The following is a 15,910-nucleotide window of genomic DNA, read 5'->3' as shown; positions in this document are numbered from 1 at the left end:
AAATAGGCTGAAAAATAAAAAAAAAGTTTCAAAGTATAAACTGTTCCACTGTTATTGTACCCCTTTTTATGTTTTATTTTGTTTAACAAGTAGATCAGAGTTAATAAAGTGGCATACAATAAATTACTTTCTTTTTCAGACATTTAGAAAAAGGGGGTAAACGTTTAGCTGATAAAGTCAACAGCTCTTTTTTTTCTTTTTTAAATAAATTTAAAAATACATTTTAGAATAGAAAAAATATAATAAAAAATTTAAAAAGAAATAATTTAATAAATAAATACAGTCAACAGCTCTAAGTGGTAATTACCCTCCTGTCCAGCAGGGGGCGTATTTGTGCAACAATGTGATTTACTGAAAAACCGAAGATGAGTTTATCAACTCTTTTATAATTTTCTGTTCCTCCTCCTTATCTTTGGCCTTCAAAACATCATCATGCAGCTCTAGCCGTAAAAAAAAAAAGGAAAAAAGAAAAGTGTCCTTGTGTCTGAGCCCGGCCCCCACCAAGTTATTCTGCCCGGGTCTCTTCCTGGTTACTGCCGCTCTTCCAGAGGTTGAAGACCCTGCAGAGATGTCCGACAATGGGGGTTCTGTTGTCGGCCTCCTGTCTTACGAGACACTGGTTCATGCGATTGCAGGAGCAATGGTAAGCTGGAGTTTTAAATCCTCTCCTGACATTTGACCCACGCTGACTTCCCCACGGAGGACAGAAGAGGTGGAAAACAGCGTTTTATGTGGGTGTGCTGCAGTGCTGTTGCTGTGCAGGTGGTGATGTTGTAATATCTTATCTTCCAGGGCAGTGTGACAGCCATGACAGTCTTCTTCCCTTTGGATACAGCAAAAAGCAGATTGCAGGGTGAGTTAGGGCTGTTATTATGCATCAATGTGTAAAGAAACTACACCTTCTCCCCAGTTTAAGTCCTAAACTATAAAGAATTAATGAAAGAAATCAGGTCTTTTTATGTTTTATAAATAATATAATCCAAAGTGTACCATAACAAAAAACAAAACATATATGTGCCCTTATCTATGAAACTAAAATCTATCCAACATCTATAAATAATAAAATGTCTGACATTGCACAGATATCTCAGCACTGCCCTCTGTAACATTACTTTATTGATGTTAAGGTCTGGACTTTGACTGGGCCATTGCAACACCATGATTCTCTACTTCTCAGATAATCTGTTGCTGCTGTGTTCTAGCTGTACACATAAAGTATAAGAAAATAACTTCTTCTCGTAAGGGTCATCTTGGTGGTACAAACTCATAAACCAATAGCTTGTAGAGGGTCTGTTAAAAATGAGAAATTTTAAGCAAAGGTCAACTGCTGGGAGCAGACAGACAGTTGATGAATTGCTTACAATGTATGATATTGTTGCTTTTCACAGGACTTGAATCCTGATATTCTAATGTTTTCTCCCCAGTGGACGACAAACGGAAATCTCAGTCCACTCCTGTGATTTTGGCTGAAATTACAAAAGAAGAAGGCTTGTAAGTGTTACTTTGTTGTCAAAGCTACAAAGTTTAAGTAGAAACAAGTGCAAAAAAAAAAAAAATAATAAATGCACAGAACTACATGTCTAAAGTTCTCAACCACTTCTCCCAGTTTGGCTTTGTACAGAGGCTGGTTTCCAGTCATCTCCAGTCTTTGCTGCTCCAACTTTGTCTACTTCTATACCTTCAATGCACTGAAGAAGGTAGCTGCATCTAGATCAGGCACGCCCAGACCTGGTAAAGACCTGCTGATGGGGATGGTAGCAGGTAAACACCATAACGTTGCCATTTATTTTATGTGTAATCAACCAAACATGCTATAATGTTAAAGGAATTTGCATTTGTTTTATTTGCTCTGTTAGTTTTGGTTGAAGTTTCTTCATATTGATATTACTCTGCATACCCCTATTGGAGTGAAATCAATGCATGTTTTTTTTTAACTAACCAAAATCTTGAAACTGTGCTTTAAACTCTTCTTAACCAATATTTCACAGCAATTATGACTACAAGGTTATTTGAGTATGTTCTCTTGAACAGACTGGGAGGTGTTTCTGAGAAAAAGAGATGTCCGATGCTTGTTAGAATTGGATTAAAAAAATCTATTTTTTTTCTATTTGACTGTTTTTTGTTTTTGTTTTGTTTTGTAGCTACATGATAAAACTGTGGAGAAACAATAAAACTGGGGGAGTGGCGGCCTAGTTGTCTCCCACAGACTGCCACTCTGAGTCCCTGAGCAAAGACCCTTAACCCCACACTGCTCCCCTGGCGCCAAACAATAGCAGCCCACTGCTCCCCGAGGGGATGGGTTAAATGCAGTTCATTTCGTTGCTCTGTACTGTACTGTACTGTACACTGGGGACAAAACACAGACATTTAATTATCCAGGAAAAAAGGGCTATTTAGAAAGGTAAGGGCATAGGGGTTTGACTTAACTCAGAATTTCAATAAAATATGAATTTGAACAAAACCTTATTATTTTTGTAACATTTTAAGACATCAATACATTTACATGGCAAAATGAAGGTCAATGTAAACACCAGAAATGGTCACTTGGTCTAAAACAAAAAACAAACAAGAAAACAAACTGTTTCTATTAGAAATTCATGAAAAACTTTTAAAAAGTGAAAAAAAGGTTTTATTATAAAAAACATCCGAAAATTATGCTGATACAGCCACATATGTTTGTATGTTTTTAACTTATTTACTTTTTAAGCTTAATTTACAGTAAGTAACATCCAAGGTCTCATCCGATTGGTCAAATGCCAAAATGACCTGTACTGTCGGGTAGTAGGATCTTTGCTGACTGGTTGGATATAAATCCTGTGACAGCGGTGCACAAGTTACTAAAAACTTTGGTTTAGGGTTGAGATTTGTTGCAATGCTAAAGTTTGTCACCTCCCAACAGGTTTTCTTTCAAGATTCTATCTTATTTAGCCTCAATTTTTCTAATATGATCAGCTTCCCTACAGCTGTTGACAAAAAGCCACCCCGCAGCATGATGCTGCCACTACTATGGTTCTCTTTAGAGTTGTTGTTTAGGGCAGGCATCTCGACCCTCAGTCCTCAAGGCCCGCTGTCCTGCAGGTTTTAGAGGTTTCCTTGCTCCAGCACAGCTGATTTTAATTGAAAGCTGATTAACAGGCCTTTGGTCTACTGCAATAATTATAAACAGCTGTGCTAAAGCAGGGAAACCTCTAAAACCTGGAGGACAGCGGGCCTCAAGGACCGAGGTTGGGGATGCCTGGTTTAGGGGGTTTTCAGGTGTTTCCTTTCTTATAGGCTAAAAGGTTTCACCTGCCTGATCTGAGCAGAGCACCTCAAGCATTTTAGGAAAAGCGTGCCCATAGCATGATACTGCCGCCAACATGTTTTAAAGTAGAGAAATGCGTCATCTGGCCTTTTTGTGTTCATACAGGTGTGGTGAATGTTCTCCTGACAACTCCCATGTGGGTTGTCAACACCCGACTGAAGCTGCAGGGGGTGAGGTTCAGAAACGAAGACCTCCATCAAACCCAGTACAGAGGGATATTTGGTGTGTAAATAATATCTGTATTTGAATGAAAACACTTTGGATCTGCTTTTTATTTTGCGTTGTCCAACACTTTCCACCTTCCAGATGCTTTCTCGCAGATTATCAGAAACGAGGGAGTGGGAACCCTGTGGAACGGCACTCTGCCCTCCCTCATTCTGGTCCTCAACCCGGCTGTGCAGTTCATGATCTATGAAGCTATGAAGAGGGAGGCCGGCAAGGGAGGTAGCAAGGTGAGAAGTTGCATTTCTCCTAGATTTTTATTGTATCATAGTCTAGCAATCACTGAGAACACTGTTGCATCTTTATCTCCTGGCCCAGATATCTTCAGCAAAGATCTTTCTCATTGGAGCAATAGCTAAAGCCATTGCTACCACAGTCACATACCCCCTCCAAACCATCCAGGCCATCCTGAGGGTAAATACGTCTTCTTTCCCTCTTTTTTTTTCTCTGAATTAGCTTCTATTTGTAGCTAAAATTAGGTGATTATGCATAAAAATTCTAACTAAATGAAGTCCTTTAACTTTATTTTCCCTCCTTATCAGTTTGGTCAGTATAAAGACGACGGCAAAGGAGGCCTGATGGGGAGCCTCTCTAACATTGTTTCTCTCTTCATGGATCGGATCAAGTGAGTACAGCTATGAATGGGTTCACAAAGCAGTCATGTCATCATGAAAACACGTCTCTGACGGTTCTGTGACGTTGCAGGAAGCACGGCTTTCTTGGTTTGTACAAAGGCTTGGAGGCCAAGCTGCTGCAGACGGTGCTGACGGCCGCCCTCATGTTTGTTATTTACGAGAAGATCACTGCCGCCACCTTCAAGGTCATGGGCCTGAACAAGCTGAAGCGCTGAGAGCTGCTGAGCCTGCTACTGATTGTTATTAACACTTTGAAGTGTTTTATCTTCTTTGGACTTGATGCCTTTAAGGACACTGATTTCTGGGCTGCCTAAAATATTTATAATAATAGCTGACGGGTATAAAACTCCCTTACCCTTTCTGCTAGCTCCTATCTATGCAAACACATCTTTCTTAAACTTGATTCACTAATTAAAAGCAAATATAAGAGAGATTTTCACTTAATTAAACTAAATCTAATAGTTTACAAACCTGTTTTTATAAAAAGCCAGAGGCAGAAACTGTCGGTATCCCAGTACATTAGAAAATAAATAAAGGGCCAGTATTTCTGTTTGAAATGCCTGATGATCTATAATGAATCTGTGTGTCATTAGAAGTGTGCTGGACCTTAAGAAACTAGTAATTATCTGTAGTCTTAATTAAAGGCACTGGACCTTGTCTTAACTGGTGCTTTAATCTCTAAAACACCAAGTTTACATTTTTCTACTTGTAAAATAATAAAATAGCCAGTGTGTAGATGTCATGGTTATAAATGAGAGGTGATGCCTGTAATGGCATTAATGAATTAAAAATTTAAATGCACTTTCCAGATCACCAATGATGGAAATCAGTTTTTAACAATAAGTGCATGTATTTAAAGTGAATGTTAAGAGACATGAAGGCAGGCTGATGGTCTATGTTTTATTGTTATTAATAAGTGCCTAAAGATGTCATGCACGGGTGGGGGAGGGCTTAATAAGATGTTTTTTTCTTAGTGTTTGTAACTTTCAGCATTTTGCCTCCATTAGTGAACATTTCTTGGTGCTGCAGTCATTTGTATCAGTTTAGTTTCTCTTACTCTGGTGAATGAAAGTTTCATTTTTCTCTGACTGGAACACTCCCAGATTTAATTTTCTGTATTCTGTTTGTTTGTAATGTTCTGTGATTTAATGACTTTTCTTTGTGCTTAAGTGAAGCTTAACATTAATGCACAGAACTCAGACATATTTGCCTTTTACCAGCCAGGACCATAAGTTTCCGTTATTGCCTTATTTAAAACAGTGAAACTATTAGATTTACTTAAAATGCTTATAAACAGAATTGATTTATTATCTAACTTTTTATTACAATTTTATTTTGCTTTTCAGAATGATTGTTATGACGAGGGATCAATAAAAGTATATAAAAAAAGAAGCTGATTTGTTTTTTACTTAAAAGTCCTAAAGATGGAAAAAAAAAAAAAAAAATCATCCCTGCAAAAATGAGGCTAAAATCCCACTGCAGGCAAGTACTACACAAATGTGATATTTTGGCCCACATGCAACTCATGTCTGTGATTTTCACAGCAATCTGAAAAAAAACCCAAAGTGATCTGAGGCTCTTCTATTTGTGGTACCAAACGGTTAACAAAGGGTCTGCAGTCATGTTTCTCACTACACATTCACAGAGACGTCTGCAGAAGATGCTAAATCACCTACTGCTTTCAAAAGATTCTTGTTACTAGCTGTACTGTTTATTTTTTCTGACCCTGTTAGGTTTATTCAATGATGATTATAAAGTTAATGTGTGTGCATATAAAACATTGACAAAATGACATGCTTCACTCTCTTGTGATTCAATCAGGAGAGCATTCTGTCTTATGACCTGATCAATTGTCCTGTCAGAAGAATACTTTGTTTTGTAACCCGCCCCATGTGTTATGATCTGTTAATAAAAAGGCTCTGAAGGAGGGGGTCCGAGAGAGACTTGGAAAGTTGGGTTGCGGCTCATTTCTCCTGCAGGAGCTGTTGAAAATCTCAGTTCCTCTTTTACAAACCTACATTTTTGAACCCAACACCATCCTTCTTTGTTAATGATTCATTCATGATAAGAGTTTAATAATCATACTGATACTGACATCCACTATTAAGAGTTTTTTGTTATGTTTTAAACAAAGCTTTATTGAATATGTTCAGTTCATTCAAGACGTCGGCCTTATTCTGGGAATGCAGCTCGCAGTGAAGTGAACTGTTCAGACTGTAGTCTGAACGAGAACTTAAATATCAATCCCTGCTGTGTGAATGTAGCCTGATAGATGGTTGTTATGAGATGAAAGGGTTATTAAATTAAATTCATGTCACATCAGTATTTTTCATATCAAGAAGTTAAAAACAGTCAACAGACCAACTGCTACATATTTTCTTAGGTTATTATAATATCAGTCTAATCGATAGCAGATATTTAGGGGCCAAATCAAAATGTATCCATTTACACAATAAAGATGGAACAGTGTTAAATATCACACATGTATATAAGTATCTGAAATGTAAAAAGTTCTTCAAATTTATCATTTTTGCTACTGAAACTGATTTTTTTTGTTGCCTTTTAATACTTATGGTTTGAATTTTGTTTTTATGGTGTTTTAGTTTTTATTACACTGTTTTAACCCCCTATTTTAGCACTTTGTAATTTAATACAGTAAATATTAAACAAAATTAATGGTATTTGGAAACAAAAAAAAGCTAATTATACTGACATAAATCTAAAGGTGTGTGATGTTGAAATTAAGAGTTTGGGAAACAAAAGTTTTGGGGAGAAGTAATTGATAGAAAACTAAGCTGACAAATAGAATATGGAAAAGAAAAAATGTCAAATTCAGAAGCAATTTTAAATTAAAAAAAGACATGCTTAATTTTAAAGGTTTGTGTTCAATACATTTCTCCCTGATACACACTTATTTAAAATACCATGTGGAATAAAGGGGAACAAATGACAAAAATACCTTAAAAAATGCTGTGTTGCAACAAAAAAGAACCAGAATTCAAATATAACAAAATGTAAAGATATAGAATAATGCAATAAATGTACAAAGCAAAAAAAAAATAAATCAGTACCAGATTGTATTCATTTTTTTTTATTGCAGAGTAAATATAATTTTAGAGATAAATGTAAATTTACTTTACAGAAAGTTAAAAAGGAAATCCAAATGAGACATATTTCATTTGCTGGAGTTAGAATGTGGAACACTGTTATTTTAGAGTTATTTACATCATATCCTAGTTTTAAAAAAGCAGTCCACAACATCATATTTGAAAACTATCAATGTAAGTGAAGTATATTTTCCTGTATTACTCAGTTTTTTATTGTTAGGTGAAGCGTAGCTTAATTCTGTTGTATGAAGGCAGGCATTCATAAACTATTGCTTCAGCCACAGTATTATTAGCAACTCAAACAGATCATTAACACGAATAGCAAATGGAAGGAAAGGGCAATACATGCACTAAACATGATCTTAAGGCATGGCTGCTTAATACATGAATAAATCAGCAAATGCAAGCTCGTATCGGCCGATACTGATACAAGATAAAACCTGCAATATTAGATAAAGAAAGAAAAGCAACAGCCGGCCAACGTCTATCTCTAGGAAATAATTTAATTCAATAATTTCCCAGAATGCAGGAACCCTGGATGAGGATGACTGTGAGTGCCGTTAGTGCTGATGGTGATACTATGTAGATTCAGTCATTTCCTTAATGTACCAGTCAGGCAGGAAGGAAAACGGAGAGTCCCGGTGGACTGAATAGGTCACATCTTTGTGCGGCTCCCAGGAAAACAGGTACACGATGCTGGAAAAGAGATAGTTCATAATCATCAGACCAAACCAAGTTGTGCTGACTGTAGTCCATCAGTCAGTCAGTCCGTCAGTCCATCCATCTGCTTTATTCAGGGCCGGGTCACGGAGGCAGCAGTCTAAGCAGAGATGCCCAGACTTCCTGATCCACACACACTTCCTCCAGCTGTTCTGGGGGGGACCCCGAGGCAACACCAGGCCAGCACAGAGACATGGTCCCTCCAACGTGTCCCGGGCCTTCCATTAGGCCTCCTCCCAATTGGACATGCCTAGAACACCTCCTGAGGGAGGTGACCAGGAGGTATCTGAAACAGATGCCCGAACCTCCTCAAGGAGCCACCACAGCTGGCTCCTTTCCACATCCCCCCCACTGACTGTAGTGCTCTTCTAAATCAAAATCCAGTGATTTTTTTAATGGGTGGATTAATTATCAGTAACACCTGAAACGATGTAGTGCAGATTACCCACCCCTGCACGCTCTGCATTACACCTACCATCATGCATTCTTCTGATCGTTTGTGTCTGCAGATCTGCAGCTCTGGAGCAGACTATGTTTGCTACTTTAAGGGCTGATTTTTCTACAGATTTTGCATCATCTTTAATATCTGTCTATTTGGTGAAAAAAAAAAAAACAGAGTAGCTTTTCATCTTAACTCACCGAGGACTGTCCTCTGTCACTTCCCGCTTTAGAAAAGACAGGAAATCACAGCAGAAGTTCATGCACACTGTTGGCTTCCAGCAGTTATATTCATTCTAAAAAACAAAGATAACACTGTGAGAACTCAAACAAGCGGGTGGATTTAACTCCACTTATGATGAGGAAAAAGTTTTTTAAAGCTTTTTGTACCTTGATGAGCTGGGAAATCTTGGAGATTTGGAAAGTCTCCACGGAAACTACGATCCCATCCTGATCCCTGAAGCCTGCAACCACCCGTGGGACTCCAGGGAGAAAAGACTGAGCCCACCATTTTAATAGCTTAAACCTGACACACCAACCGGAAAAAATAAAGTGCATGATGAGCACGTATGTAGACACATCGAGTAAAGACTGGTGATATAATCACAACCTGTGGAAGTTGCTTTGCTGTTTAGGAGTGCAGATCTCTGCAGAGGTCTTCAGCTCCACGTAACAAGCAGGAGCAGCTGGAGCATCAGGATCTCTGACTCGACAATCCACCTCTCCAGAGAACAGAAGTTTGTGATCGGTGAGCCGTGTTTGGACCACGGTGCAGAAAGCTTCATTGGTGTTGACCACTCCGCCGGGGTCAGGCGCGCTCTTTGGGTTATCTGCAGGTAAACGATAATCACTCTACTGGCAGTTCACAAGGTCTCCTTGTAAAAATTACAGTTTTTTTCTCTCAGCTTTCCATTTTTCTCAGAGATTCAGGTTCTTAAAAAAAAAAAAAAAAAGTTCATTATATCCAAATTTGTCAATGTTATAAGAACATATACACCACAAAAGATGTATTTAGATATAGGTTCCTTAATCTTAATACACTTGCTTTCCCTATTTTTTATATAATTGATTTATTTTAGTGTATATATAGACATTTCTTTGTGTTTGATTTAAAATATTTGCATGGTTAGAAACATGATAATATTTTTGAACTGCCTATTTTAGAACCTATCCTTTGTAATACTACAGCTCTTAGGTTGTGGGTTTCCTTGTAATTCTTAGTATTACCTAAGTATAGGGGACTGTGCTTCAAAGCAGACTCATCTTCTAGATAAAGAAATAAGCTGCCATTAAAGAACAAACCTTTTGTATTATATACACAACCAAAATAGCATGTAATTACCAAGAGCCAGTTATTACACATTCAGGGTGGACCTAGGAACCTTCAGCAGGCTCTTGTTTCCATTACAACTGGTCCCTAACGGATTCTTTTTTTCATTGACTGTTATAAATGTTGTCACTTGGTTGTAATATACCTTATCTTTTTCCCTACTGTATAATATTGGTTCCTCTTGTCTATTTAAAGAAGTCAAATTTTACTTGTATTCTATCTTTCAATCATACGGTCACATTACCTTGTTGATCTGTCCCCAAATGTTTTATTAGTGAAACTGTCATCGGGATATTAGCTGCTTTTTCCTGAGAAATTTTACTGTTGTCGCCATTTTAACATTTCATAATAAAGCAAATTCCACCAAATCTAAAAGACTGTAAAAAGCGTTTTTTTTAGAATAAGCATGTTATGCCCAATAATATTTTGCACTAGTTGCTGAATCCACCTAATATTTTCTGATCTTTTTTGTATGTCTTTTTTATTACATATGTTTATTAAATGGTGTGAATTTATACCATTTGTACATTGGCACATTTGCATATTGAAAACAGCACCAATATTTTTCGTTTTCTTGCATGTGGTCTTTTCTGGAAACTGACAGATTCATATTAAAAACAGAATAAGAAATCCACATCATCAAAAACAGCAGAGCCTATGTCACTGAGAGGATAAAAACTCTCAATTATCAGTTTGTATTAACAATAAAAAAAAAAAAAGCAAACCTACCTGCACACATGTACTGCTCAAACTTGTATCCCCAGTACATCATCTCTTTGTTCCACTCTGGGCGGTTCAGGCGTTCTCTGCGAGCAGCTTCGGTTTCCACCTCACTGATGTAGAGTGTGCCGTTAAATCGGGTCACAGCCAGCATCCAGCCCTCTTTCGTCTCGTACGGCGTAGTGAGCAGCTTGGTCAGGTGGCCCCTCCAGGTCACAAAGTCGAAGTCTAAAGGGCTGATTGGAGCAGAGTTGGGTCGTTTAGTATTCTACTTTTATTTTACATATTCTTGACCAAAAACTCACCATGAGGTTTTTTTCAGCTTTGACTTATTGGCTACTATCCACCGCAGGATATGGTCCAGCTTCTCCTTCACATTTTCATCCCTCTTTACATAACGCTCCCTGTAACCATCCCTTAGATCAAAATTGGGATTTCTGTCAGGTTCCACATAGTATCTCATCTGCCTGTTGTCATTGAAAAACCTACGCTGAGAGTCCAGGGAGAAACACCCCACTTCCACTGGCTGCTTGTACAATGGAAAGTCTCTCTCATAGTGTTCCTTCTTTGTGCTTAAAGTCTTGGACCGGAGCGGGGTTTGATCTGGAGTTGCGCCCATCTGGTGCCTGTGGTGATTTGTGTGTCTGAAATGTGCATTGTCACGGTGGTTTATTCTTCTGTTATCTCCTTCCCGTCTGTGTGATGGGTAGTGGTGGTGGGAGTTGGTAAGCGGACTACGGGATCTGCGCTGGTCCATTCCTAATGCAGAAAAGAGCTTGATCGATGAGAGATACCAGCCATGCATTCAATTGTTTACATAAAAAATACTTGGAAATGTGTTTTAGTTTCCAGATGTTTCTCAAAGAAAAGGAAATCCAAGAATTTTGAGCAACAAATTATCTAAAACTACACTGCAACACAAACCATAAATTAAATAAAAACACATTGAATGTCCTAAATGAAGGCAATAAATATTACCCCAATAAGCTGTATAAAATTAACCCTTCAAAGTACATAAACAGGTTAAAGAAAGCAAAGAAAATTTAGACATTTAAAATGAAAATAGATTCATACAGTGAGGTATTGTAGAAGAAACTTAATATAATATAGAACAGAAATGTGCACATTTGTGTGAAATTATAGTAGTTAAATTTCAGTTTTGTCTTGAATGCCTTTGAGTTGTTTTATGTGGTTTACAGGTAGAAAGATTGGATTTTTTTTAAACAAACAAAAACACAGAACCGAATCAGCAATGAATAGCGTGATTAAAGAACACACCTTTTAAGGCTATTGCTCATACATTTAAAGCTTCGATCATCGGTCGATATTGTGTTTAAAAATTACCATTTATTAAGCTGCAGACAGTTCAGCAACTTTTAATCTAACAATACATGTTTTCATCTGCTTGATTAAAATGTTGCGTTAGCTAAAGATTGTCTACACTGTATAATATATACTGGATGTTTTAAACAAGTCAAAATAAGAAAATTAATGGAAACATACCTTTAAATCAAAGTACAAACGAAACACTACTTATATTAACGTACTTATTTATAAAACACTGGTCCGGAAGCGGTTCTGCTGCCTAGCTTTAAATGCTACAAACAAACGGTACGCAATTTCCGGTTGCTGTTCCACACCGGTCCATTAGGTGGCAGCCGCGACATTTTACCCAAATAGAAACGGCGTACGAGAGGGTTTAAAATGAGCAAAAAGGGCTTTAGAGGGAACAATAACAATTACAATTCCTTTTGAGAAAGGGGAAGGAAAATGGCAAAAGACGTGGAACAAAGATAAGAAAGGAAGATGATTTTATAAGGTACAAAATTCAGTGTCAGAAGGGAAGAAGTAATCAGATTAAGAGTGGATCAAACCTATTTAAATGAAAATTTATATTTAATAGGGAGGAAAAATAATGATAATTTTGAAAGATGTGGAGAAAAAGAAAATGTAGAAAATATACTGATTAACTGTAAAGCTTATGAACATTGAAGGATGGTGGGAAGGACAGGCCAAGAATGGAGCCTTAAAGGAATATTGGGAAATTAAGAAAATATAAAGGATAAAGGATGTTTACAGATTAAGGAAAGCATTATTTTTGTATCTACAGAATATAAAGTAAAAAATACAAAAAACGAAATTTGATGTAAAGTAATGTTGCTACACACTCATGTACAGTAGGTGGCGGTATGCGCCTTAAAGTTGCTTGTGATCCGCCATAATAAAAAAGAAGAAGAAGAAGAGCGTTTAAAAAAAAAATCGTTATTTTTTTCTTTGAAAGAATGAATTTATAAGGAAGTAAAGGGTTTTTTGATTTATTCGTTTTCAAAAAGAGGGTTAAATCTTTACAGCATTTACAAGGTAACTGTTTTAGGCCTTTGAGGAAAACGTTTGACGCGCTAACATTGGTAGCTGGGCTAAAAAAAAACCTGCTGCTAATTTGACAGGATTTATGAAAAACATTCTTTCCAAACACATACAGCAGGTCTGGTAAGGTAAGGAGCCGCTAAGCAGGGTCTGCGAATGTGATTTGGATGAAAGTTGGCGAATCTGGGAATGAATAGAAAACGCGCTCTGATTTCCGACACTTTCAAAGTGAAGAAAAGGAGAAATGGAACAGAAAAGTTCGGGGCTGTTAATGAAGGAAATGGTGAGTGTCCTTAAAAGCCCTTTGTAAAAACAAAAATGGATAAAACAAACTGCACCTGTATAAATGTTTTCCCCATATTTCACCTAAAAGGACCAGCTGACGTGAAGTCTACGCTGCAGTACCTCATGACATTGTTTCCTAGGAAGCTCTTTAACGATACCCTTCCTCCTATTGTACTGAAGCACCAGCTTTACAGCATCCACAATGACAAGACCCTGGTGGATAAAGAAGTGGTGAGCCAGTTTTTTAATCAGTGCACATTTTGCCAAACTACAGCTAAAAAAACTGAAATAAAATGGTGCCTAAATAGAATAGCAGCTTTATTGTCCCACAATGGGAATATTCAGCTGCAAAAATATTATAGAAAACACATTTGGAGCTTAGAAAAGTGTATATGTGTTTAAGAATAACATGATAAAAACTTAAGAATATTGAAAAGGATTGTTTGATGTGAAATATTTTGCAATGCACATTTCTGATTGAAGTCCTGACCTTGCTGAACAGAATAAACTCCAGGAGAGTGGGGAGCTGCTGATCTTCCAGCTTGGGTTTGACACCGAAGCGTTTGGGCTGGTTTTTGCATCGGACTACAAGGCCAAAGTGCTGGCTGGCCAAGAGGGGGAAGTAACGCAGACAACCGTTGAGAAGTTCTTGGAGAAAGTGGTTTCCTCCTGCACGGATCTGAGCTTCAGCAAAGACAAGATGATGAGAGAGTTTCTTTTCACAGACTCGGAGATAACGTACGAAGAATACTGGGATATACTGAGTTTTATTTATTTAGATTCTTAAAAAGAAAAAAAATGAATATTTTTAGTTGCCATTAAATTCTCAGAGATCATTGGATTATTTTCTCACCATAAAGGCAGCTGGTGAAGTCGGGAGTCCTGACTGTGAGGGATGCTGGCAGCTGGTGGCTTGCTATTCCCAACTCTGGCAAATTCACAAAGTATTTTATTAAAGGTTGGTCATAATATAATTATTAGACCCCCATTATATATTTATCTGATTTCTGCATCGTCTGCCCTTAGAGTTCCCAAAAAGTAAAAAAAAAAAAACAATCCACTGGACTTTGTTTCCAGGTTTGAAGATGTTTCGCTTCCCATCCAGGAACCTTATAAAATTCAGAATGTCAGAAATGGCATAGAGTTCAAGGCTTTATAGAATGAACCAAAAACTAAGCCTTGTTTTAAGCCAAAACAAGGCTTTTTTGTTGGTCCACTCTATAAAGCCTCCAACTCAATGCTATTTAAGGCATTTTGAATTGAAAAAGCTTCCTGTATGGGTAGCAAAACGACTTCAAACTTGGAAACAAAGTCCAGTGGATTTTTTTTTTTTTTTTACTTTTTTGGAATGACTGTGACCTGAATTTTCACCAGCATATCTGCCCTTAGCGGTTTGCTTTGCATTGTCTGACACTTTTTCCTCTCAGGCCGTAAAGCGGTGCTTGGAATGGTGAAGAAGTCCAAATATAATGAAATGTTACAAGCCGACTTAGAGGAGCGACGCACCACCTCACAAGTGAAATTTCCTATCAAGTACCATGTCCATGACATTGTTGGGGCAGAGTTAGTAGAAAGGTAATATTTAGTCTTTTTTTCTTTCAAACCAATTGACAATAGTTGCGGATTTAGTAAAATGTTTAATACCAAGCTAAAATAACCCATCTGTCCTTTCTCTCTGGAATCTTTTAAGATTGTTCGGAGAAGGTTTGATCTGATTTTCTAACTGTTTACGGTTTCTCTCTTTTCAGCATACCTACAACTTCGGGGACTTTGTTGCGATTTGCAGATTCATGAGGTTTTGACCAAGCAGATGGAGAGCTGCTGAAGATTAAAAATGTGAAAAACATCTGAAGACTTTTTCCAAGATGTAAAATTTGAGCCATATGTATTACAAACCCTTTGTAGATTAATGGATTGTACATTTTGTTCACATCGCATTGTAACATGCTGGGTTATCTTATAATTAAAATTACTTTTGAGACGTTACCCTTGGATAAACATTTATTTACTAAACAAGAGTTGCAATAAGTTGATTTTAGAGCTTATTTCTTTTATCTGATTATCCTTAATGCATACCAATGGAAAGGGGAAAAATAATTATGTGTGAAATAGATAAAAAGCTTCTATTGATGGTCTGTAGATGTTTTATATCTAAAGTATCTGCCAAGAAACAAAATTGGGCAGTGATAAGTTAAAACTGAAAAATCCCCAAGAATAAAATACTAGAGCTGCAGTCCAGTCCACAGGAATGTAAAATATAACATTTCAATAAAACTAAACTTTGTATCTTTTTCCCCCCCAACGTTTATCTTTGTTTTTGACAATAAAAGAATCCAGCCCTCTGAGCATCGGCAAGGTACAGAACCAAAACAAAGTGAACACAGCAACCGGTTGTCGTGTTCCAAAAGTCAGACAGTTTTCGAGGCTAATTTATATGTTATCCATTTTTCTTTAAATTGGGCTTTTTTAATCTGAAAATGAAAGTAATTCTTTCCATAGTGAATATTTCCTCCACAATGTTCATCCACTGAGTATGGTTGGGTGGCTCAGGTCTGAGCCATCTTCTTGTTATGGCTTTCCTCCCCGCTGACAGTAATATCTTAACCAAATACTGATCACCTTTATTCACATTAGACTTAAGGCCAAGATACATTTTGGTAACAGTAAATGGAACAGAATACAACAGTATTTTGCACAGAGTGAGGTGGATAGAAGGAGGGATGCACGATATAATCGGCCCCCTATCGGTATCGGCCTGTATCGGCCTTAAAACTGAATATCG

The 15,910-nt window shown here is 37.3% G+C and overlaps 3 protein-coding genes across 6 annotated transcripts; 2 read left to right on the top strand and 1 right to left on the bottom strand.

Moving 5' to 3' along the window:
* The first annotated feature begins 382 nt into the window (after nucleotides 1-382).
* LOC107092520 (peroxisomal membrane protein PMP34-like) lies at nucleotides 383-6,140 on the top strand. Its single transcript, XM_015387043.1, has 9 exons — nucleotides 383-643; nucleotides 793-853; nucleotides 1,425-1,491; nucleotides 1,607-1,761; nucleotides 3,410-3,526; nucleotides 3,611-3,756; nucleotides 3,845-3,940; nucleotides 4,069-4,151; nucleotides 4,232-6,140. Exons 1-9 carry the CDS (start codon nucleotides 569-571, stop codon nucleotides 4,374-4,376), a joined length of 945 nt encoding a protein of 314 aa, XP_015242529.1. The 5' UTR covers nucleotides 383-568; the 3' UTR covers nucleotides 4,377-6,140.
* A 1,148-nt stretch (nucleotides 6,141-7,288) lies between these two features.
* On the bottom strand, nucleotides 7,289-12,079 carry dxo (decapping exoribonuclease). Of its 3 annotated transcripts, none has more exons than XM_015387039.1 (7): nucleotides 12,024-12,079; nucleotides 10,782-11,235; nucleotides 10,486-10,712; nucleotides 9,037-9,256; nucleotides 8,817-8,952; nucleotides 8,628-8,722; nucleotides 7,289-7,964 (listed from the first exon to the last, which is right to left on the bottom strand). In XM_015387039.1, the coding sequence occupies exons 2-7, from the start codon at nucleotides 11,231-11,233 to the stop codon at nucleotides 7,847-7,849; spliced, it is 1,248 nt and encodes a 415-aa protein (XP_015242525.1). In that variant the 5' UTR covers nucleotides 11,234-11,235; nucleotides 12,024-12,079; the 3' UTR covers nucleotides 7,289-7,846. The 3 variants fall into 3 exon arrangements, with proteins under 3 accessions (XP_015242525.1, XP_015242526.1, XP_015242524.1); XM_015387040.1 differs by lacking the exon at nucleotides 12,024-12,079 and adding an exon at nucleotides 11,980-12,018 and having other exon boundaries at nucleotides 10,782-11,257; XM_015387038.1 differs by having other exon boundaries at nucleotides 7,290-7,964; nucleotides 11,980-12,025.
* Nucleotides 12,080-12,703: 624 nt separating this feature from the next.
* Nucleotides 12,704-15,347, top strand: stk19 (serine/threonine kinase 19). 2 transcript variants are annotated; one of them, XM_015387042.1, is made up of 7 exons: nucleotides 12,704-12,837; nucleotides 12,959-13,126; nucleotides 13,217-13,359; nucleotides 13,631-13,866; nucleotides 13,989-14,086; nucleotides 14,556-14,703; nucleotides 14,877-15,347. In XM_015387042.1, exons 2-7 carry the CDS (start codon nucleotides 13,033-13,035, stop codon nucleotides 14,920-14,922), a joined length of 765 nt encoding a protein of 254 aa, XP_015242528.1. In that variant the 5' UTR covers nucleotides 12,704-12,837; nucleotides 12,959-13,032; the 3' UTR covers nucleotides 14,923-15,347. The 2 variants fall into 2 exon arrangements, with proteins under 2 accessions (XP_015242528.1, XP_015242527.1); XM_015387041.1 differs by lacking the exon at nucleotides 12,704-12,837 and having other exon boundaries at nucleotides 12,867-13,126.
* Nucleotides 15,348-15,910: the final 563 nt, after the last annotated feature.

The sequence above is a fragment of the Cyprinodon variegatus genome, unplaced genomic scaffold (assembly GCF_000732505.1).
Source record: "Cyprinodon variegatus isolate N-32 unplaced genomic scaffold, C_variegatus-1.0 Scaffold384, whole genome shotgun sequence".
NCBI lineage: Eukaryota > Metazoa > Chordata > Actinopteri > Cyprinodontiformes > Cyprinodontidae > Cyprinodon > Cyprinodon variegatus.
This window is presented reverse-complemented; position numbering and strand designations above follow the sequence as displayed.